At 34.9% G+C, this 25,261-nt stretch overlaps 1 protein-coding gene across 1 annotated transcript; it reads left to right on the top strand.

Moving 5' to 3' along the window:
* The first annotated feature begins 4,857 nt into the window (after positions 1-4,857).
* Positions 4,858-18,974, top strand: LOC129975381 (uncharacterized). Its single transcript, XM_056088444.1, is given in 7 exon segments — positions 4,858-5,465; positions 5,643-7,508; positions 11,281-11,542; positions 14,749-14,815; positions 17,057-17,287; positions 17,375-17,484; positions 18,756-18,974. Coding segments are annotated over 7 exon segments (3,363 nt in total).
* Positions 18,975-25,261: the final 6,287 nt, after the last annotated feature.

Raw genomic sequence — 25,261 nt, forward strand, 5'->3', positions numbered from 1 at the left:
TCCCAGTCAACATGGAAAGTAGTGTCATTAATGAAGAACTTTGAGAAAGGAATTTCCACCCATTAAGAATCTCCCATCTGAGAAATTATCGTGAGAAAACCCTCTACCCAATTTTCTTGGTTGAACTAAAAAGGACTGAATCTGTTCAAGATATCTACAACCTGAAATCAATAGCCTTTCTAAAGATCAGAGTTGAAACCTACAGAAAAAGAAACAAAGCCACGATGTGCTACAACTGTGCTGGTTTTTATCATAGTGCAGGAAACTGTAAATGCACTCCCAGATGCATCAAATGCAACGGCAAGCACCCTACAAATAGATGTGACATAAAAGAAAAGATAGAAGAACCTGTTTGTATCAACTGCCACCAAGCTGGACACCTCGCCTCTTGGCGTGGATGCAAATCCTACCCAGTGACCAAAATTAATCCGGAGCTAAGAAAATCCTACGCAGATGCTGCAAAAAACAAGTTCAGTAATCATCAATCGATCGCTCCTGACCTACCCAAACAAGGGAACCCAACCACCCCTGAGAACATACCTATTCAAGATCTCTTGGATTCCCTAAGAGAAATCAAGTCTATGCTGGCGGAATTTCCAGGCCTTCTCAATGCGGCGAAAAAGATCAAAGTGGCTAAGACAAAAGAAGAAAAGAAACTCATCTTAATTAATGCTCTGTTAGAATAATCACCCAGCTCTTCTTTCTTGCAGCACTGTTACGCCTCCCTTAACCTCGCCGTCTCCTGATTGACCCCGACAAGTTTCTCCCAGTATCCTGCACCTCATTGGCTCCTGGCTACTAATCTGAACCCCGAAAACCAGTGCTCCCTTCTCCTGGCCTCACACCCGTGGTGTCATCTTAAGGGTGCCGTATACACGCCACCTACAATTTTCAAACGTAATGTTATCCTATGGAGAAATATTTTTAGACTATTAAGTTTGCTATTGCGGTTTCTTTCTTATGAAGTCAACTGCAATCAGTAGAAAGAATAAAAATACAGGTTTCAGCCAAACGAATTTTTTCTCGGACTTCTCAAAGTATTTTTAAATATTTATTAAAAGTCTCAAAACTTCAACTTCGGACATTTAAATAATTCTATACAAAATTCTATCGTAAATAAAATAAAAATAGCATAATAGCAACATCACTATTGGTATCTTCTTTCCGATGCATATTTAATTTTTTTAAAAAAAATGTGTAAAAGCAGTATTTTAGTTCTTAAAATTGGAAAAATAATTTGCACTCCCCTCCAATGCTCCTTTAACCCCTCCCATTCGCGGAGGAATACACTATAAACCCACCCTTTACAATCTGATTTATTATCTGGTCTTCACTAGGTCTTAAAATCTCCCCCTCAGCATTCTCTCCTTTCTTTCTTTCTTTTTATTTTGTTTACCATCACAGCTGTGGTCTTCACAACCCATACTTGTTTCTGCGAATGCTACCGCATCCTTGTAAACAAATTTAGTACACTATTTTCAAGTATATGATTATATCTCTCTGTAAATTTGCAAATCGTTTATTTTTCTTACTCACATGTTTGAAATATTGATGGGAAATTAACTGAATATGTATTATCGAAGAGGTAAAAAGACAAGATTGTTCTCGTCGGCAAATTGGAAAAAGCGAATGGGACAAAACTTAGCATCCTGCAAAAATATTTCTCCAGATGAGGCAATAAAAGCAAAAAAATTTCCATTTTGGAAATTAAAGATGGAACAACAATTGTAAATAAAAACCATAAGTATTATTTTCAAGTGCAGAGCCAGCTGCATATTACACAAAGATGCTTTTGTTTATTTGCAATGTGGACGGAGAAGGGGCAAAAAACAGAGAAAATAATTCGTGATCCAATATTTTGGCATCAAAAAAATGGAGAAAAAATTGACCTACTTTTATTTTGACTGTTTGTTGACAGAACTTGTTGATCCCAGATATCCGAGATCAATGAAAATTCGGGATCTTCTGCTATTATAGAGGTCCAAAAGAAAAAAAAAAAGGAGAAAGCACAATAAGAATGTTTTTGAAGCTTTTTGTTCTCTGGTCACTTTTATAACTGTACTTTTTTGTATATAATTCGTTGCTATTTTGCCTACGTTTTTTTTTATCAATGTTTTATATATTTTGTAATAAATGATAGTAAATTTTATTCTAAATGGAAAAGTAATATTGATTTCATCAGAAAAATAATTACAGAAATTAAATTCATTTAAAGGGTGGTAAGATATAAGAAAATCTATATCCTCTTGTATTTACTAATATTTGAATATTCTCATATTTCTGAATACGTTTTCTTCAAAATCGCTATAATCTTTTCTCATAAAAGGAAATGCTCCCCTCAGGGGCTCACCTACTATAGGTGAGTACGGGTGTCCCAATCCCAAGGTACCCAGGGATCTATACTCCCTTTCAGTTCGCTCTCCCCTACGCCTTCTGCTTTCTGCTGTGTCTTTCCTTCCCTCGACGGCAGGCGAGGGAGCTCCCCATGAGAAGCTGTCGCCGCTCTGTTTGCTTCTTGCTTCTCATGGACAGCCAAAACCCCACGTGTTGGCCGTGCGTGGCAACCCACTAGAAAGACGGGTGGTGCACTGCGGTCCCCTGTGCATCAATCGGCTGGTAGCTGGTCACCTGAGTGGCTAGTCTGCTAGGGATCAAGCGAAGGGGTTACTCCTTGGGCTTGGCGTTAAGGGTGGTCACTGTCCCCGGGGGTAACTCCGAGCGTATAGGTTCCGGCTAGCACCAAGGTAAGCGCCGAGGCTGGGAATGGCCAGAGCCGGTGGCTGCCTTCCCTTGTTGGGCTCCGTGGTGGGCGGTGCCGTCGGGCCTGAATTTTCTTTAATATCGTATGGGCTCCTCGCGGAAATCTCCCTTCAGTGGGCATAAAACTAACTACAAATGCATTACCAATCTTCATCAATTCGACTCATTTTTTATTATAAAGCGGATATCGGAAAAAAAGGAAACCTTTAATTCTGTCTCCCCATTTCTTGTACAGAGAGCTATCTCGGCAACTGTCGGCGAAGTGTCCTCTATCAGAAAGAGGCGTTCAGGTGATTTGCTGGTGGAAGTTTGCACGAAAAAGCAAGCCCAGCAAATCATTAAAATGAAAGCTTTGACAACGTTCCCTGTAACAGTCACTCCTCACAATTCATTGAATTATACTAAGGGTGTGATCACATGCGGAGAACTGTTCAATGTTCCTATCGAAGAAATAACTCACGAACTCAAACCCCAAGGTGTAACGCACGTAAGCCAAATTACCATCCGACGGGATGAGCAAATTTTACCAACGAAACACTTTATTTTAACTTTCCATGCTACAAAATTACCTGAATGCATATATGCGGGGTATATAAGACTGCCAGTTCGGCAATATATACCTAATCCTTTAAGATGCTTTCAGTGTCAGCGTTTTGGACATTCCAAAATTAACTGTCGTGGAACACTCACTTGCGCACGCTGTGCTGAGAAAGGCCACGACAGCCAGCAGTGCAAGGCGCAAGAAAAGTGCGTAAATTGCAGTGGTTGTCATGCCTCATACTCTAAGTCATGTGAACGCTGGACTCTAGAAAAGCAAATTACAAGTCTTAAATTTAAAGAGAACATATCTTATCCTGAAGCCAGACGGAAAATTTTGGCATCAACACCGAAACCTGGTGTGAGCTATGCATCCGTTGTGCAAAAGAATTTTTGTAAGAACTGTAGTTGCCCAAACTGCACAAAAACAGTCATTAAAACAAAAACCCAGGAAAAGATTTCTGATTCTGACACTGAGGTATCTTTGACTAGTACTCCTGAAGAGAGTAAAGCTGTCGTAAATAAACCAAAACCAAAATCAAATAAAGCTCTGAAGCTAAGGCTTTCCAAACGTGGACTGGTCCCTAAGGATTTTTCTACAAAACTCAAAAAAACATCTTTACGCAGTTCTGTAGCTCTTGGACTTGCGAACAAAGGTGTTGCTCATTAAGACTTAACGACCATTTTTGGTGGTGCACCGAAAAATCCTGAAATCATCTCACTCCACCCATCTGAGGAGGATGAATTTGAAATGAGTTGCGATGCTGCGCAACCTCCAAACATTGTTCCCAGAACTTCTCTTATTAAAAGGCTTCCTTAATGGGTACTTTCCTCTCTTGGAATTGTCGCGGCATTAGATCCAAAATTTCTGACATCAAGTCTATTTTAAACAATTTTCATCCCATCTGCTTCGGTGTTCAAGAAACTTTCTTGACACCCAACATCCCTATCAAAATTCGAGGCTATAACTGTATTCGGAAAGATGCAGACACAGGATCTCGAACTTCTGGTGGTGTCTGTATGTTTACTTCAAATTTATATCCGAGCACATCTCTCAAATTAGATACTTCTCTGCAGGCTGTGGCTGTGCAAGTTCACGTACGAACATTGGTCACAGTCTGCTCAATTTACTTACCGCCTCATGATGTTATTCGTCAACATGATCTTGATGACCTAGTGGACCAGCTTCCTTCGCCTTTTATTTTATTTGGTGACTTCAACGGACATAGCACGTTGTGGGGTTCTGATTGTACAAACTCCCGTGGGCGGCAGATCGAACAATTTATTTCCAATAACTGTCTCTGCCTGCTCAATAATGAGGAAAAAACATATTTCCATGAACCTACACGTAGCTTTCATAGTCTAGATCTAGCCATATGTTCTCCTGAACTTCTGCCTTTGATAAACTTTCAAGTTTGTGATGAATTATATAATAGTGACCACTTCCCTATTATTGTTTCCCATATTGACAGAGGAGATTCTGTTCTCCGTAGTCCACATTTTCTATTCAATCGGGCAGATTGGGATGTATTCTCACAATTGGCAGTTATCACTGAGGACATGGTTAGTGGTGTAGACATTTCCGAAGCTTTACAACATGTCACCGATGTTATAATGAACGCCGCTAATAGAAGTATCCCAAAAAGTTCACCACGTCTACGACGATTTCGTAAACCGTGGTGGAATGACGCATGTCGCGACAGTTATAAAAAACAGAAAAAGTGTTGGAACATTTTCAGGAGGTATCCAACGACAGAAAACCTTCTTGCCTTTAAACGTGCCAAAGCCTATGCTCGACGCATTCGTCGCCGTAGTCAGAGGGAATCTTGGAAGTCCTTTGTTTCCTCTATCACACTCTGTATTTCCAGTAAGATTATGTGGAAAAAAGTCAATGCCGCAAATGGGATTTATCGGGAATCGTACTTTCCTGTATTAAAAATTGGAAATGTAACGTATTCTGCCCCATTAGACATAGCTAATATTCTCGGCAAAGCTTTTGAACAAGTTTCCGCAATTGAATCTTACAACCCTGATTTTCTGACGATTAAGAAACGTGCGGAACGTTTGCCCTTGCGGTTCCAAGACAAGAATACTTTCCCATATAACTCTGAATTTCAGATGTTTGAGCTAGAAACGGCCTTGTCTCAAGTCCATGATACCAGTCCAGGGCCAGATGGAATCACATATAACATGCTTCGCCATTTGAATACCATTTCCCTTTCCAATCTGTTGATATTATTTAACAGAATATGGACTGAGCAGAAGTACCCTTCACAATGGCACGAAGCTATTGTGATTCCAATCCTAAAACCTGGCAAAACTCCTGAAAACCCTCTGCACTACAGGCCAATTGCTTTAACCAGTTGCGTGTGCAAAACTCTAGAGCGCATGGTGAATGCCCGCCTCATCTATGAATTAGAGAAACAAAGAATCCTTTCTCCGTTGCAAAGCGGTTTCTGTCGAGGGCGTTCTACTTTTGATAACCTCATTCTTTTGGAAACCCAAATACGCAACGCATTTGTAAGGAGAAATCACCTAGTCTCTATTTTCTTTGATATCGAAAAGGCATACGATCATGCATGGCGCTATGGCATACTTTCTACTCTTCATAAATATGGTTTTAGAGGACATTTGCCTATATTTTTATCTAAATTTTTATCCTATCGTACTTTTCGAGTTCGTGTTGCAAATTTCTATTCTGATGCTTTTATCCAAGCTGAGGGTGTTCCTCAGGGAAGTGTCCTTAGTGTCACGCTTTTTATAGTACATCTAAGCCAAATTTTGAATCATTTGCCACAATCTGTTCATGGAAGCCTATATGTTGATGACTTGCAGATATCATGTCAAGGAAGCAATATGAGTCTCATTGAGCGACAGCTACAAAATGCTGTTAATAAACTGGTAGTTTGGTGCAATAATAACGGGCATACAATTTCTCCGGATAAGAGTAGATGCGTACACTTTTGCCGGAAGAGAACTATGCATTTAGATCCTGTTATTCACATACAAAATATACCTATTCCAGTTGTGGATGAAATACGGTTTTTGGGAGTGATTTTCGATCGCAGACTCACTTTCCTTCCGCATGTCCTTCAACTGCGAAAGAAGTGCGAGAAGGCCTTAAATATTTTGAAGGTACTCTCTAGAACATCTTGGGGGGCCGATCGAACCTCCTTACTCCGTATATATGAAGCAATCGTACTTTCCCGCATAGATTATGGGTGTATGGTATATGGTTCTGCTCGAGATTCCATTTTGCGGCGACTGGATACTGTGCACCACTCTGCTCTGCGAATCTGCTCAGGAGCATTTCGCACTACTCCAGTTGAAAGCCTTTACGTTATTTGTCACCAATTACCCCTTAACTTAAGACGTAAAAAATTGTCAGTTTTCTATCATTTTCGAGCTATATCTCAACCAGGACATCCCGTATCTGAAATTATACTTCCAGTTGGCCTGCGCAGATTATATAATGCCCGTCCATATCATATCCCCCCGTTCTGTGAGCGAGCCAAAAGTCTTGTGCATGGCTCGAACCTTGATAATATCATTATTAAATCAGCTGATATTCTATGCTTTCCGCCCTGGGACACTCCACAATTTTCCTATTTAAATCCCTTTCTTGGATTTGATAAATTATCAACAGCTCCGATTATTTTCCAACAGCTTTATCTCTACCATCGCAATCGGTTCTCTTCATTTATACCAATTTTCACGGATGGATCAAAATCAGATGACCATGTTGGTTGTGGAATCGTATTTCCATATGATACACTCAGCTACCGTCTTCATAATTGTTGCTCAGTATTTACGGCTGAGTTGATGGGTATTTTCTGTGCTGTACAGAAAATTTTACTCTCTCCTCATAGAAAATTCATTATTTATACAGATAGCATGAGTGCGTTGGAAGCACTATCTCATTATCATAATCGGATGCACCCGATAGTTATACAAATTCTATTCACTTTGCATCTCCTGCAAAAGAAGGATTTTACAGTCAATTTTTGCTGGATCCCTAGTCACATTGGCATTTCTGGAAACGAAATGGCAGATTCAGCGGCAAAATCAGCAACGAACCTTTTGTCTCGGGGACTTCCTTATTGTGATATCAAAAAGTTCTTCGCGAAACACATTTTCGCTACTTGGCAATTAACGTGGGACCTGCGGACACAAAATAAACTGCATTCCATCAAACCAACTATTGGATTGTGGTCTGTTCTCCCAACACGCGAGACTGATGTGAAATTGACTCGTCTCCGTATAGGTCATACGCGTTATACACACCGACATCTCATTTTTGGTGAGGCGGCGCCAAATTGCCCAACATGCCATAAGGATTTTACTGTAAATCATATTTTAATTGAATGTCCCGCTTTTAATCAAAATCGTGTTCATTTTTTTAAAACATCGTCATTAACCTTGCAGGACTTGGTGGGCGAGAGATACCACCCGAACATTTTTAAGTTTTTAAAATCTATTAACTTTTATATTTGCATTTGATATTGTGAACAATAGTTTTATCTTTTTGGTCATTAGTTTCATATCATTCATCTAACATTCATTCAAACAAATCTATCTTATAGTATTGCATTATTATACTATACATGCTTTTATTTCTATCTGCTTTTATATTTTAACTAATGTATAAAAAAAACCATGTATTAATGTTTTACGTCTACTTTTATTTTTTACCATTTGCTTGGCGCAGCATGGCCAAATATGGCCCTTGTGCCACTAAATACCATAAACAAACAAACAAACAAACAAACATAAAAGGAAATGTATGTGTATGTATGTATATTACATTTGTTCACTAAGCAATATCTTTATAAAAAATAATAATAATAATAATAAAAAATAAACGTGTAAAATTGTTTTTTTTCTTGTTACCGATTAATATAATTTAATAGCTTTATTTTATGTTTCTGGTTCTGATTTTGCTAATATTTATCAAGTTACGAGCTATGCAAGTACTCCTAATTATATTAGTGGTTTGGGAGCTATTTTAGAAATCTTAAATAAAGCTTTCAGAGAAATTTTCACGCATCGTTATCATTAAATTAAAATTTCAACAGCAACATGACAACAAAGTAATGTTGTTGTTGTTTTTAATCTATATTAGTATTTCTGTACCAATATATTTTACCATCGATCTTTCCTCCTATTCATATATCTACATTGCTTATATTTGGATAATGAGAAAATAATTGTTTAATGGAACAAGGAAATGTCCTTAATGTAATAAGTTATTGGATGTATAAGGATCAATGTTAGTGAAATTAATTAATATTAGATAAGAATATTATCTGTAATGCTCATAAACAATGCTGAATGAGAAAATTTTTGCATTAGTTGAACTTTAAATACTTTCGTTTTTCAAGTTCCCATTTTAGTTGAGATTATTGAAAATTAGAAAGATGCCTTGCACAAAATGTGGAACAGTATAAGTTTTTTAAACTAGTAGTAAATGTTGCATGTCTGTCGAATTTGAAGTTCAATATACACTTATGAGTATGAGTTTTATGAGTTTATCAATCATAAATCTGGATTATAAAAATTATCTTAAACTAAGTTGATCACTACTTTCATAAAAACCTTTTCTTATATGACAAAGAAATAATGTTTTTTAATGTTTATTGACATCTGTGTTGCAATATATTTTACAACTGTTTTTCTTCCAATTCATGGTTATATATAAGTAATCATAATTTCTATTTTGAACGAAACAACATTTCTACCAAGTTTTTTAATTGAATCTCGCTAAACATTTTTTTAAATTTTAGTTACTTATAAATAAAAAAAATGGCTGATAACCTTCAGGAATGCGAAACAGTTTTGACTTATTCCGGATGTTAGAGAAATGTTTGCGGTCACTTTACTCTTTTCTTTGTTAAATACAGGTGACCATATTATACATATTGTGAAATATTAAGAAAAGAATTCTATAGAAATTAGATTTAATTTTTTTTTAAAAAATTGTAACCCTTTTTTTTATTTTCATATTATTTTTTATATATATGTAATGATATTTTAAACTCTCAATTTCAATTTAATTAATTTCCAAGATTTTATCTTAATTTAGCTCATAGTAACTTCATTCTAAAAATATTCTCTTATTTCGTGATCCAATTCCACTTTCTCTACTTAATTAATTCAAGAGAAGCTTCATAAAATTGCTTAGTCAGCTAAACGCCGATATCTTCACACGCTCGGCGTGAAGGGGTAAAAATGTCCAGTAAGCACATTCTTTCTTAAAAGATCCCTGTGTTTCCCTTACATGTGATTGACATGCATCAGAAATCCCTATGAGAATCTTATTAATATATTGGCACTGTGAAGAAATATTTTCCCTATCAAAATCTAAAGTTATATAAGGTGAGGGATAATTTATTTCGGCCCTTTTTTTCCCCACTCTGGCTTTTGTACTGCTTTGTGGCGGACGTCTTCTCCGCGTTTCTGCTTGTAAATAATTATGCTTTCCCGATGGATTAAAAAGAAGTTAAAAAGATAAAAAGTCTCTTCACTGCTGGTCACAACTGCATTCTGCTCACATAAAATAATATTACATATATATAAGTAAAAATTATTACAAGGCCAAGATGAATTTTCAGATTGAAACATTTCAGAATTCTGATACGAAATCCTGGCTAAGCGGATGAATGGGGATATTGGCAAAATCCAATAAATAAATAAAACAAAGCAAAAGAAAAGAAAGAAATCGTTCAATTAATGGTTTAAAAAATTTCGAAAACCAGGAGAAACTTAATCTAATATATGCATTTTACAATTTATTTTTTTCTTCCAATTTATGCACATTATCATATTAAGTTGGTTATATTCCACTTTTAGAAAAGCTAATTAATAGAATTTATCCTAACATTATTTTCAAAATAACTATATTTATTTTTTCTTTTTAATATGGTACAAATGAGTCATTTAATTAAAATTTAGGATATTCTCTTTTTTGCGAAAATCAGGCAGAAATTAGGAACATCCCAGCTACACAGAAACACCAGGTCATATCAAATACGTCTCATAAATTGAAAAATTCACCTTAATTTTATTCGTTTCCTTCCTCATTTAAGCTTATTTAATATTTTTTTAAATAAATAATTTCTTATAAAATTTTAAAGAAAATCTAGGGACATTTTATTAGAATTATCTGTAAGTACTAAAACTATTGAGAGAAAGGATTGAACCCATTCTTTGGGGATGAGTAAGGTGACCATTCGTACTGATTTTACCACTACAGTACTGGTTTTCAGGGCGTAAGTCCTGGTTAGTCATTAAACAAAACCAGTACACGAAAAGTACTGGTTTTAGATTAGAAAACATTAAAACAAAAAAAGTAATAAAATAAAAATAATAAAATTAGAACTGGCAACCCTGATAATTCCATGTGATATCGTCAGGTGTCGCATGAACAGGACCGCCACGACGTCATACAAGCCAGTGGTGGTCTGATGTACTAACTACTGTGATGTACCTACCTTATTATTATCATGGCGGCAAAACGACGAAAGTGCGTATTTAATGATGATTTAAAATTAAAATATACATTTATTAAAGAAAGTAATAATATTAATCCTAGTGAAGTATATTGTAGAAAAATGTAGAAGTACGTTTTCTATTGCAAATAGTGGAAAAAGCGACATTGAAAACCACATAAAAACAGTTAAACACAAACGAGCAGTGTCAGCAGCAATTGCAAGTTCGAGTATGACATCATATTTTAAGAAAAAAAGAATTTGAAACTGCCGAGAAGAAAATAGCTGCAGCTGAAGATTTGTGGGCATATCATACAGTTATGCATAATGAATCTTTTCGATCAATGGACTGTACCTGTAAACTTATTAAGGCATATTTTGATGCTAAATTCACATGCTCTAGGACCAAATGCGAAGCTATGATCACCGATGTACTTGTCCCTTATGCAAATCAAATATTGGATGAAGATTTGAGAAACGTAAGTTTTATATCAGTGTATTCAGACGCCTCAAATCACAAAGAAATTAAACTTATTCCTTTACTTGTCAGATATTTTTCATACAAGAATGGAATACAAGTAAAAATTATTGAAGTAAAGGATTTGCCAGGAGAAACGTCTGACATAGTTACCGAATATATTGTAGAGGTCTTAAAAAAACATAATTTAGAAAGCAAGATATTAGGGTTTTGTGCCGACAACACCAACACTAACTTTGGAGGCATGCGAAGAGCAGGGAAAAATAATATTTTTACCAAGCTAAAAGCTACTTTGGACGGATTTGGATTTGGATTTCTGGCGCAAGATCCTACTATAGAATATGCTGCGCCGAAGCAGTTTAAAATTTTCACAGCAAGATAAAAAGTAGTTTATCGTTATAAAAAGTGTAACTGACAGTGTTCAAACTAGTCAAAAGTTAAGGTAAGAAGGTATTAAAACTATAAGTTAAATTTCATGGATGATATCAACATCTTTAATGTACGAAAAAATGTTTGGATGATGCGTCTCACCCAATAAAGAATCTAAGGTAAAATTGTTGGACTTAAAATGCTTGCAACGAAGATCAGTAAAACTTGCGCGTTCTATTAAAATGTGACGAATTGTTAAAATATCTCCACAGTTAAAACATACTGGTGGTGGCTCGGCAAAAAGTAAAAATCTATGTGTCAAGCGAGTGTGACCAATGCGTAGTCGGGATAAAATTACATCATAGCGTCTGCTTAGTTTTGAAGACCAGTTGGCCAATTGTGGTTTAATAAAATGAAGCTTGTTGTTAGTTTCCATGTCCCATTCCTTTTGCCATTGGCGATAGCACCAACGAATAATCGATGTACGCATATCTTTATAAGAAAGACGTTGGGGCAAGATTACGCTCGCCGACTTAGCTGCTGTGTCTGCGATTTCATTTCCAGAAATGCCCATGTGTGAAGGGATCCAGGAAAGCAAAACTCTAATATTTTTTAAACATAGAAGTCGGTATATCTTCTTCACTTCTTGTAGGAGTGGATGACCAAGAGATGAAGAGTTTAGAGCCTGCAGAACACTCAGAGAATCCGTGTAAATAACAGACTTATGGATCTGTTGTTCATCAATATATTTGAGGGCTAAGTAAATAGCAGTTAATTCCGAGGTAAAAACAGTAGAAAAAGGATGAAGTTTATAACTTATAATTCGATGTCCATGAACAAATGCGCAGCCCACATGATCAGATGATTTAGAACCATCCGTAAAGATGGGTTCATAAGAACAATAAAATTCACGATGATGTTTAAAAAGTGCAATAAAAACCGAGCTATCAGTGTCTGATTTTCTAAATTGTTTAAAAGGGTCTTCAAAGTATAATTTATCCTCCATCCATGGAGCTGTATTTGGACTATCATCCACGTATATTTGTATATCGCTAAAATCATTTGGCAATATTCTTTGTATACGCAATCCCAAATGAGGTATGTAGGTTTTGCGCGAATTAAACAAGGGATCGTTAACGTCATTCCGGATTTTCTCATGAAAAGGATGGCGTTTATTGGATAAAATACGATAGAAATAAAACAATGATAGCTTCATTCTCCTATTTGACAAAGGAGGCTCAAACGCTTCAGCATACAAACTAGCTACTGGTGATGTCCTAAATGCTCCAATGCACAATCGGAGAGCTTGATGGTGAACAACGTTCAAACGTTTAAGGTAAGATTGCCTAGCAGAGCCATAAATAACACATCCATAATCAATTGTTGATCGAATGATACCTCGGTAAACTCGTAGTAGGCACGTCCGATCAGCACCCCAAGAAGTATTGGATAAAACCCTCAGAATGTTTAATGACTTCAGGCATTTACTCCGCAAATATGTAATGTGCGGGAGGAAAGTCAATCTTTTATCAAAAATAATTCCTAAAAATTTGTACTGATCCTGAATGGAAATTAAATTACCTCTCAAGAACAACTCTGGCTCTGGATGAAGAGGACGTTTGCAGAAGTGCATAGCAACTGTTTTCTGAGGAGAGAATGTGAAACCATGTTTATTTGACCACTCTACAATGTTATTTATCGCTGTCTGAAGCTGCCTCTCAATGTATCGCAAGTCGAGGGCATAACAAGAAATTTGCATATCATCTACATATAGCGTCTTGTTGACAGTTGCTGGTATAATAGATAAAATAGGATTAAGAGCTAAAATAAAGAGTGTCACACTTAATATACAGCCTTGTGGGACACCTTCTTCCTGGCAAAAAACATTGGAATAGGTATTCCCAAGCCGCACTTTAAAATATCTCTGGTGTAAAAAATTTTGAATAAAAAGAGGTAAATGCCCTCTAAACTTAAGGTCGTAAATATTTTTCATGATCCCGTATCTCCATGCTCGATCATATGCTTTATTTATATCAAAAAATACTGATACCAAATGATTCCTTTTTATAAAGGCAGTTCGAATATCCGTTTCCAATGCCAAAATATTATCAATTGTTGAACTATTCTTCCGAAAACCGCTTTGAAAAGGGGAAATAAATTCATTTTCCTCCAGTATGTGAACGAGGCGTGCGTTTACCATTTTTTCAAAAACCTTACATAAGCAACTGGTCAGGGCTATTGGTATCTTTTTCTGGCTTTGGTACAGGGATTATTATTGCAAATTTCCATTTATCGGGAAACACATGCTCTTTCCAAATTCTGTTATACATGAACAGAAGATTTTGGAGGGATCTGTCAGATAAATGCTGCAGCATTGAATAAGTAATTCCATCCGGTCCCGGTGCTGTCTGTTTTGTGACAGATAATGCTCTGCGCAACTCCAAGATGGTAAAATCAGCATTGTAAGATAAATGCTTTTTTGTTTTAAAGCGTAGTTTGATGTTTTCTTGGTATTTTTTGTGCGTGAGGAAAGGTTCCGTGTAATTACTCGCTGAACATACAGAGGCAAACGCTTCTGCAAGAGCATCAGCCATTTCCCGAACACTGGAAATAACTTCCCCATTCTTCTTGAGGCAAGAGATGGAACGATCAGGATATATTCCGCATACTTTTCGAATGCTGGTCCACATATATTTGGAAGTTGCATCAGAATTTATGCTCGATACAAATTTAATCCAATAAGTCCTCTGACTTCGTCGCTTAACTCGTCGTGCTATAGATTTGGCCTTTTGAAAAAGAATAAAATGATTCGTTGTTGGTCGCCGCCTAAAGGTGTTCCAGGCCTTCTGAAGATATTTTTGTGCCTTTGTACAATCTTGGCTCCACCATGGTTTTTTATATTTGATTTTTCCTGATCTCGATTTTGGGATTGTAGCATCTGCAGCTTTTATAATAGTATCGGTTATTAGGTTTACAACGCTATTTAAATCATCATTCTCTACCATATTACGTGTTATCTGTGCTCTTGAGGTAAAGTCTATCCAATCAGCTTTTTGAAAAATATATCGTGGTAGACGTGGAGTATTTACACCACTTCCAGTTAAATGTTCTAAAAAGATGGGAAAACAGTCGCTATCGAGCAAGTCAGTTCCCACTCTAAAATTAAAGTACGGAGCTAGAGAAGGTGAGCATATAGCGAGATCTAGTGAATGAAAGGTTTTGTCTCCTATGATGAAAATATGTTTCTTCTCCATTATTGAGCAGGCATAGTGAATGGATATTAATAAATTCTTCAATCAGCCGCCCACGAGGATTAACATCTTCACTTCCCCAGAGAGGGCTATGACCATTTAGATCACCAACTATGATGAAAGGAGATGGTAATTCATCCACTAAGGCATTGAGATCTCTTAATTCTACCGAAATACTGGGTGGCAAGTAAAGACAACATATTGTCGTCAAAGAAGGGTTCAAAACTCGGACAGCAACAGCTTGCAAATTTGTATGTAATGGAATGATAGACGAGGGTGTATTATGGGATACAAGGAGAGCAACACCTCCAGTAGCTCGATCAGATTCATTATCCTTTCGGATAAAGCTATAACGTCTGATTTTCATAGTGTCTGACGGTTTCAAATACGTTTCTTGCAGAGCTATACAAATCGGATAGGTTTCACTAATTAAATCTTTAATATGAGTTGTTTTGTTACGGAAACCACGGCAGTTCCAGGAAATAAATTTGGCCATCAAGAATGGGATTTATCTGGAGGTTTTTTCTTTTTTTCCCCACCTGATTGATTTTTAGAGATAGTAGATGGGTCTAACTCCATATCGGAGAACTCAGAAGACGACGTGTAAGTTTTTAAGAAATCTTCTGCCACAAGGGGTCGATTCAATAATGCTTTCTTTTTTGTTCTTTGTTTTGCATTTACTTTAAACGCTTTAAGAGATGATGTCGTGGAGAGTTTTGTTTTATTACTGCAATTACGTTTGGCAATTTTATCATTTACAGGATAATTGGATGACATCGAAGGAACAGAGGAGACTGCTGGCAATTTTGTAGTTTGATTTGAAACTGAACTAGTGGGTGGTAATTGAGTTATACGCGAATCGGTTTGAGCACTACTACATGTTAGTGTTGCTTTAAGTATACCAGAGTAAGATGCACCAACTTTTGGAGTTCTATCATTTATTAATTTTCTTGCTTCTGCGAAGGATATATTTTTTTGTATTTTTGTGGATATAACTTCCTTCTCCAGAGTCCATTTAGGGCAAGACTTGGAGAAAGAAGTATGAGACCCAGAGCAATTAACGCACTTCATGGTGTCTGAATGGCAATTATTTATCTCATGTCCAGGTTCAGCACATTTTGCACACATGATCATTTTGCTACGACAAGCTTGCTGGGAATGGCCGTACCTTTGGCATTTAAAACACCTAAGAGGGTTAGGTATATATGGTCGAACTCTACAAATTTGGAATCCCGCTTTGATTGACTTAGGAAGAACTGGAGTTTGAAAAGTTAATACAATGTGTTTTGTTGGTATAAGTTGACCGTCACGCCGTATGTTGATACGACGCGCGGCGCATACTTGTTGGTCTGAAAATTCTGTTACAAGATCTCCATCAGATAAGTCGATGAGATCCGGCTCGGAAATGACACCACGTGAAAAGTTTAAAGTTTTATGTAAGGCTGTTTGGACAGGAAAATCTCCTAATTTGGTGAGTTTACTAATAAGAAGAGCTTGTTTCTCGGAAGTCTACAACAAAAGGTCACCAGAACGTAGTTTTTTAATGTTTTGTATTTCACCAATTGTTGATTGTATTAATTTGTTTACAAGGAAAGGAGAAACTCTATGAAATGTATTTTGGGTACTAATGATCATGAAACGAGAATTAGATGATGCTACAACGACGTTAGAAGAAGAGCCCATATGATATGGATTAAGGTTCGGGCTCGACGGCACCGCCCACTACGGAACCCAACAAGGGATGGCAGCCACCGGCTATGGCTCACCCCAGCCTCGGCGCTTACCATGGTGCTGATCGAAACCTATACGCTAGGAGTCACCCCCGGGGACAGTGACCACCCTTAACGCCAAGCCCAAGGAGTGACCCCTTCGCTTGATCCCCTTGAGCAGCCCAGTTAAATGCATGGGATACCGGCCGATTGATACATCGGAGACCGGAATGTACCACCCGTCTAATGGGACTCCACGTACGGCCGACACGTGGGGTTTTTGGCTGTCCATGAGAAGCAAGAAGCAAACAGAGCGGCGACAGCTTCTCATGGAGAGCTCCCTCGCTTGCCGTCGAGGGAAGGAAGAAAAAAGGAGAGAGCAGAAGCGCAGTGGAGAGTAAACATAAAGGAAGTAAAGATCCCTGGGTACCTCGGGATTGGGACACCCGTACTCACCTATAGTAGGTGAGCCCCTGAGGGGTGCTACTTTGGACGGACGGGAGTTTGTGGGAATTGGTTGCTCAGCGCATATTTTAAACAATTCTATACAAACCTCGGCGGACTGCCTTCCAATTGATATACAAACTTTAATTACCAAGATTTACTCTTACTTTTACATTTATACTGTGAGCGTCAGTGAATTAAAAGAATTTTGTAATTTTGTAGACATAGAATATTAAAAACCTTTGGGTTACAGGGATACGCGGTAGTTAGCGTTACGACCAGCTATTGAGCGCGTGTTGGAAATATTTCTTGCATTAAAATCGTATTTTGCGTCTAATGAAAAAACTCCGACAATTATTAAAAATTATTTTGAGAATCCTGAAACCGAATCTTGGCTTTTCTTTCTCCATAATGTGTCGTCAATGTTTCATAGCACGGTTTTAAAGATAGAAGGACAGGATATTTCTATGTTGGAAACAAATATCATTTATAAGGACCTTAAAACGAAAATTGATGACAGGATAGCAAGTGTGTTTCTGCCCCTGCAAGTTCGACAAAATTTAAAAAGTCTAGAAGACGGCTTAGTTAAATCGAATATTTTCAAAGAAAAAGTGGTGGAATTTTACAGCACATGTTTTCAGTATCTGGAAGAATGGGAAGGCCATTTTGAGGGAATCGAGAAGTTTAATTGGATTACATTAAACATGAAACCTACGCATCAAATGGTTCAAGTATGCAGTGACTATTTAATTCAACATTATCCGGAAATAAATTTAATTGAAGATGAGCTCTTTGATGAAATCTGTTTCATTCAGCGCTACAGCACAGATGAGAAACTTGGGCATTGGAAACAAAATTGTGTTTCGGTATCAGATAGGTGGATTCAAATTTTTAAAGCCTTTAAAGAAAATGATGTGTCCAATAATATTGGCAAATTGGTAGAGTATTGCCTCTGTATGCCAAGAACTAATGCACCGACCGAACGGTTTTTTTTCTTTATTAAACAACATCTGGATTAGCGAGAAAACCCAATTGAAAGTGGAAACTTTGAAATCCTTGTTGATTGTCAAAAATAATTTAAATGCAACCTGTATGGAATTCTATGAAAATATACAGAAAAACAAAAATTTGTTAAAAGCAATTCACTCCTCAGAAAAATATAAAAAAACAAACTAAATTAAATAACTCCTTATATTTTATTATGTTATTATATTAGGTATGGCTTATCATGTTATGTTATGTTTATTATGTTTTATTTTTATATTGTAAAATCATATTTTAGTTTTCGCATTTCTTGTGTTTAAATAAACGCAACATTTTTTGATATCTAAAAGTTTTTTATTTACTTAGGTATACAGGTTGGCCGTTGGGTGAATTTTTGATAAAAATTTATAAAATTTGAGCGTGGCTGGTCAAAATTCATATTGTCCTGGTTTCAGGTTTAAAAAAAAATGGTCACCTTAGGGATGAGTTCGTGGTCTTATATTTTCATAGGCACATAGATCTTGCCCGATCCTCCTGGATTGAAAAATTAATGAACGCAATTTTTGTTAAAAATAAAGTCGCGTCAAACGAAATACTATAAATATTAAAATATTCAATTACTCCTTCTAAATTTCAGGATTCTCTAATATTAATTAAGAGAATTATGAAGAGCAATTAAATGTCCCAAAATCGAAGTACTTCAATAATTAATCAGTGCTGAGTTCTGTGTTCCAAGAGTCCTTCTAACATTCACGCTGCCCTCGGTACGATTTTCTGTGAAAGCAGAGAAGATCTAAAATATCCAACTCAAAGAGTATCTTTTCCAAACAAGTTTGGGTGGGTCATGAACCCCACTAAACCCCCTCTCGTGATGTACAAAGACAGTGTCGGTTTTCGGAAAAGAGTAAGGGAAAGTTTTATTGGGGCCAGTTCGGTGGGTCGGTTGACCTTCTGAGTGTCACTCTCTTCACATAGCAATATCTCCTGGGGACTAGGAATTCTTTTTTTGTTGGGTGTTATTCGGCTTGTCAATCAAACCTTTTAAGCCTCTTCCGTCATTAGTTTGGTCACCGCTTTATCTCCCCCCCCCCATCGATAGGTGGCGCTTTCGTCGCCATCGGGTTTCTTTTTCTGTATACGGCACTCTTAATAATCTCTCATCATCTGCTAGTACCTTGAACTAATAAGAACATTTTCATTCACCCCTAAGTCTTATTTCTTTTTAGATTTACGGATGGTAGGGCCTGCGGCCCCAATGAGCCGTAATCCCTCTCAACTATTCAGTAGGAAGTTGTATGGATCGTGAGAAGTCGTGTGTATCGTCAGAAGTGATGTGTGAGAAGAGTCGGAGTCGCCGACACGTAGAGATTTTGGAGAGGATGAGACAGCAAGCAAGCAAGCTGCTGAACTAATGATTAGCGATTAAATGTGTTGCGATTAGGGATTGCAATACCGGACCAAAATTTCAATACCGGTATTCGGTATTTTTTAGATCTTAATACCGGTATTAGAAATTTTAGAGAAAGAAAGAAAGCACACGTGTTTCTTTGTTTTATTTGCCAGTTTTATTAGAAAGGGTAAATATCACAAAAAATAATTTGTAACTTATAAATTATAACAATATATAAAGAATCGCAAAAAAGTAAAGGAACAACTTATTTATTTAAATCACAAAAAAGTGTAAATATCACTATTCAGTCTGTGGTACTAATACAAATTTTTGAAATGTGATCTTAAAAAACATAATGCATCAATTGTACTGCCATTAAGCCTGAAAAGTAATTTTGTGCAAAAATTACTAGCTGTTGAAAACGCTCTTTCGGCATCTACGACAGTTAGTGATACTGTTAGCAATGCGCGATATACTTTTCCAAGTATTTACCTCTAAATCCCTCATCTTCAAATAAATCGATTTCTTATCAGATGGTTTTGGATATAGCTGATTTCTGTATTGTATTTTGGTTCGTAGAAATTTTCTTATTTATCGCTAATTCTAATTTTTGTTCAAGAGACAATTCCTTTTCACTATCGACATTAGTGTTATCATTATCTTCGATAACTGTACCGAATTCTTCTGAATGTCGATCGGTTTGAGTGTAAAAAATTTTAAGAAAATTTACTCTAAACTTAATCAGATTTGAATTGGTTATTTTCTTTTCTTCTTTTTCATTTTCATTTTTAAATTCATTATAATTATGTAAATACCATAAGACATTTTCTATTTCGATATGCCTTTTTTTCTGTGCGATTTTTCAATGTAATATATAATCTTCAGATAGTGATGTGTGCTGTTCTAGTGTGATATGTGCTGTTAGGAGTAAACGGTTCCAGCGTGTTTTCAAATCTAATATTAACATATATTTTGTTTTATTTTCAGTTAGTATGTATTTTAGTAATATGTCATCTTTTATAGGGGAACGTTTAAATAACAATTTTTCGAACTTTGTAAATTATAGGAAGCAATTCTTGACAGGTTAATACTCTATCCTCATTAGCAATATCTTCTTCAACAATTACATTGTCATTATCTTCATTGCCAAGATCACTCACATTCTTCCTCTCTTCAAAGTTGGAATCCGAAGTTTCTATATCCACAGTATTTGGATTCTTCTGTTCTTTATTCTTTTTGGTATAATACATCTATTACTCCTAATTGAATTCCATGAGTATAGCACAATTGCTGATTTGCACCAATCAACTTCCCAACTTTTTTCATAACTGTTGCTCCATCAGTCGTTATGGATACAATATCTTTCAGGGATAATACATGTTTCGCTAATTTAGATTTAAGCAATTAATTAGTTAATTAATTTCGCTCGTTAGGGAGACATAAAAACAAAAACGTATACTATTTTGCTATGTTGGCGATCCCTGAACATATAGTGGAGACCATTTAAAAAATTTCTAGTAAATACCGAAAAACCGGTATTTAAACTTGTGAATACCGGTATTACAAAATTGTACAAATGGCTCAAAATACCGGTATTCGGTATACCGATATTGCAATTTCTAGTTGCGATTGATTAGCGGTATTTGTAGAAGAAAAATTTTGTAACAATATATATATATATATCATGACCTTATTCTTGTTTATTAAATTTACTCTATTGTGTGTTTTATTTTATGATATTCATTCAATGTAATTTTTATCAATGTAACTTTAACATTTAAAAAAAAATTTCATAAATGTTCTGCTTTAAAAGTATATTGTTCAACATAATAGACATATATATTTTATTCGTGATAAAAAAAAAAATTGTCGTTTAGTATTTAGAATGTTTCTGTTGAATAAAATTGATTTCATCATTTACATTTACATTCTTGTCATACTGTGTTTATATTTTTTCTAAGTGTCTAGAAAAATAAATGTTGATAAATAGTTTTTTGAATTAGTGAGTACATTGAAGCATCCATTTGATCACATTTTTTCAAATAATTATCATATATATTTTATCTATCTATATATATATTTATATATTTTTGTAATGTGTAAATAAAAAATAAGAAACTGTAATTTTGTTTGTTTTCCTTTAATGTTCTCTACAAATTAAAATGAAATAACTGATTCATAAGTTGCATAGATTTAAAAAAAGGTATCTATACCTTTTATATTTCATAATTTGAAATTGTAAACATAATTTATTCAATATATACTAATTTGAATTTCATGTTCTTTCCTCTGAGCAAACTGAAAACATCAAAGACTCAATATTAATAAAAATCATTACATAAGAAAAAAAATGTAATAATTTTGTTAGTAAGCTTTGAAATATTAACTTATCTAAGAGTAATAATTTATTTTTAAAAAGAACTATATTTATAAGATTCAACATTCAATAATATTTAAATAATATGTAAAAAAAGAACATAAGTAATTTTTCAAAAACACTGCTATAGTCATTTGTCAAAATGTATCCTTTGGATAAAAAGGGGGGGGGAGGAAAGAATAAAGCAGCACCAAACGAATTAAAAAGCGACGTTAATTAAGTATGCAAAAACAATAATTCCATTGAAAATACTAATTAAAATTTTGATATAAGAAATAAAATTATATAATTACGAAAATTTGGAGTAAATAATTCAAAATAATATCTTTAAAAAAAAGGAAGTTTTTAATAATTGATCGGCTAGCGTAACATTTACTAAACAACTTTTTCATCAACGTTATCGGCAGACATCCCGACATGCGCAGAACGGTTGAAAATTGAACAGAAACGGTTTGTTTGGTACCTGACACTTGACCGTGAATTGACCCCAGGGCTCGTTGTGCTGCTGAAAAATGAAATTTCCATCTAAACCCAAATTTTTAACACCTTCCTTTAGATTGCTGTGAAATATAACTAAGTAAACTATATGGTTCATAATGCCATCTATATAAAATAAATTTCCTACTCCGGATGAAGCCATAAAACCCCCAAATCATGATGGAGACACCGCTATGTTTAACTGTAGGACATAAATTGTTTGGATCGAAAGCAGTATTAGGCTTTCTCAATATGATGCGATGGCTGTCACTGCCAAAAATGTTGAATTTTTTTTCATCACTAAATATAACTTTCTTTTAAAAGTTATTGGTCTTCAGTTGATTCGTTTTTGCAAATTTCAAAAGTTTTTTCTGAATTTGCAAGCTGGTGAACGGTTTCTCTCTAATAATTTGACTTTTATATCCAGCTAGTCTAATTATTTTCGCACGGTTTCAGCACTTACACTTCTGCCTATGATTTGAGAAATTTCTGCAGCAAGTTGGATGAACCTTATGGTCGCAGGAATCTAAAGAAAAGTGTTAAAAATTTGGGTTTAGATTCAAATTTCTTTTTTCTGCAAAACAACGACCTCAAACATACTACACATAAAGTTAAAAGGTGGTCTTTTTCATTATAAATATCACCGCAACAGAATCTGTTGGCCACACTCGAAACAGTGGTCCAAAAAACACAAAATAAGAAATAAAACCCATTTAAAACAAGTGTTGCAAGAAGAATGGAGTAAAATATCTTCAAATATCACCAAAAATTGCTCGAATCCGTACCACGACGTTTAAAGGCCATTATAAAAGCCAAAGTACATGCAACTAAATACTTACACTTTTTTTCTATGCGAAATATTACAAAAATTTCATTGGTGTATTCTCAGTTTTTTGAGATAAAAGTCTGCGTAGGTTTATTTAAATGCTTCTACAATTTTTCAATATAGAATTTTTTCGTTGATTGTTCTTTGTTTTTACAAGTATAAGTAAGGTGTACTCTCAATTGTTTGAGCCACTGTATATGTTTCAGCCATATAATTTTGCAGAACGCAAAAGTATTTTAAAAAGAATGAATTGTAAAATTTGAAAGTTGGATCTTAAATAGAAAATTGCTAAAGAATTTTACTCAGCAAAAAGAAAAAATATATTAGTAAAAGAGATATCTCTCTTTATACTAATATATTCCTATATCTCTGGAATTTAACAGAAAGAAAGCCTACTCCAAGTAATATTATAATGTATAATATTGTAAAATTTATTAAAGCAATAAAGTATATGTTAATATTGAAAAATGCGAAAATATACGACGATTGAATCGTTATTATCAGATATTGAACTACAATATTGAACATTATTGTTCTCACTACTGCATAACGTATTCTGAATATTATAAATGTTCTAAACATCTTAAACTGAAACACTAAGAACATGGAGTATTAATTATTATTGTTTTTAAATTTTCGTACAGCATTTTATTTAATATTCTTTAATTAATATTTATTACTTCCTCCCTTTGTCACTCTATTTACATGTACTTTCATATTCGAACCCAAAATCTTTTGGTTTTCTGTTGAGCTTCTCGTCCTTTGAAAGAGTGAATAGCAAGATGGATTGCATTATTGGAGTGTCTCTGAAGGAAGAACTGAAAATGGATTAAAGGGGCAGGTTTATTAAGATAGACAAACTGATTAACTACTATCTCGAAATTTTTCCATTACGGAAATTGAGGGGTGTGTTTTTTCTTCCTTTTTTTTTTTTTTTTTTTTTTTTTTTTAATAACACTATTCAGCAGGTTTTTCTATGTATGAGAAATCTCCGCCCAAAAGAACTAACCCATTGTGGATTGTATAGTTTGTAACTAGAATAAGTGAATCTCAGTTTGTTAATCGGAAAATGATTTTTTTCGCGCTTTTATTTCAATAATTTCGGAGGTCCAAACAACACGATTCAGATTTATCCTTAATATGAGTATTTTTTTTTCAAAACATAATTTTTTTCCCATTTATTTAAATATTGAAGAATTTCCATTACATTTAAAATCGATTCAAATTTCGTTTTTTTAAATTGATCCCGCCCTATGAAATTACCATAAATCTTAAATTTTGTGACGAATAAAATACATTGATTGCGTAAAAAAGTCACTGATTGGAGAAATGCAAATACCGCAAAGACATTTTGAGCCAATGAAATTACCTATGTTTATTAAAAGAATGAACTTTTATTTTCAAGCGAAAACAATTATTAATCGGATAAAATATCTGTTAAGTTTACAACTGTATGCTACTGCTAGAATGACAGGCATTATTTTTATTATGTAATAGCTGACGTAAGCAAGACAAATACAAACGAATTGAATTATCATGTGACAATAACACAAATTAGAGGACCGAAAACTGAATTTTCTCATAAATGCAAAGAGGAGATTATTTTGTAACTGAGGAAATTATTTCACAGATATTTTAAAAATATTCAACACTTAATTGGAGAAATTTATGAATGAGTTTCTAAACTTAGTTGTCATTCCATATTATTAATTATATAAATAATAGGTGTTGATTAAATTTCTTATTTTAATGTTAATTAATTAACTGACTGATAAGAAATGGTACGGATTTCCTTGGATTCAAATTCCATTTACTTGCAAACGATTACTGCAAGTTAGCGTACCTTCAGGTCTACTTTTATATCGCTTAAATGGGGGGAAAAAACCACATTATTTTTTTAAAGAAAGTAGATTTCACGTTAAATTAAAATCGTTAATTAAATGAAAATAAATTTAATATTTAACTAAATGCAATATTATAATGCCCATTAAAGATCGTGCTTTATTAAGAATAGATATATTAATACAAATAAATTTAGTATACGGTCCCTCAACAAGTGGTCGTTGCAAATCAAATATAAGATTTTTTCAATTTTTGCAAATATTTCAAAAACTATTGGGGTATGAACACAATTGCGGCATTTTAGCATGTCTGCTTTCCTCCCATGTATTA

Source organism: Argiope bruennichi, chromosome 7, assembly GCF_947563725.1.
Source record: "Argiope bruennichi chromosome 7, qqArgBrue1.1, whole genome shotgun sequence".
In the NCBI taxonomy this organism is placed as follows: Eukaryota; Metazoa; Arthropoda; class Arachnida; order Araneae; family Araneidae; genus Argiope; species Argiope bruennichi.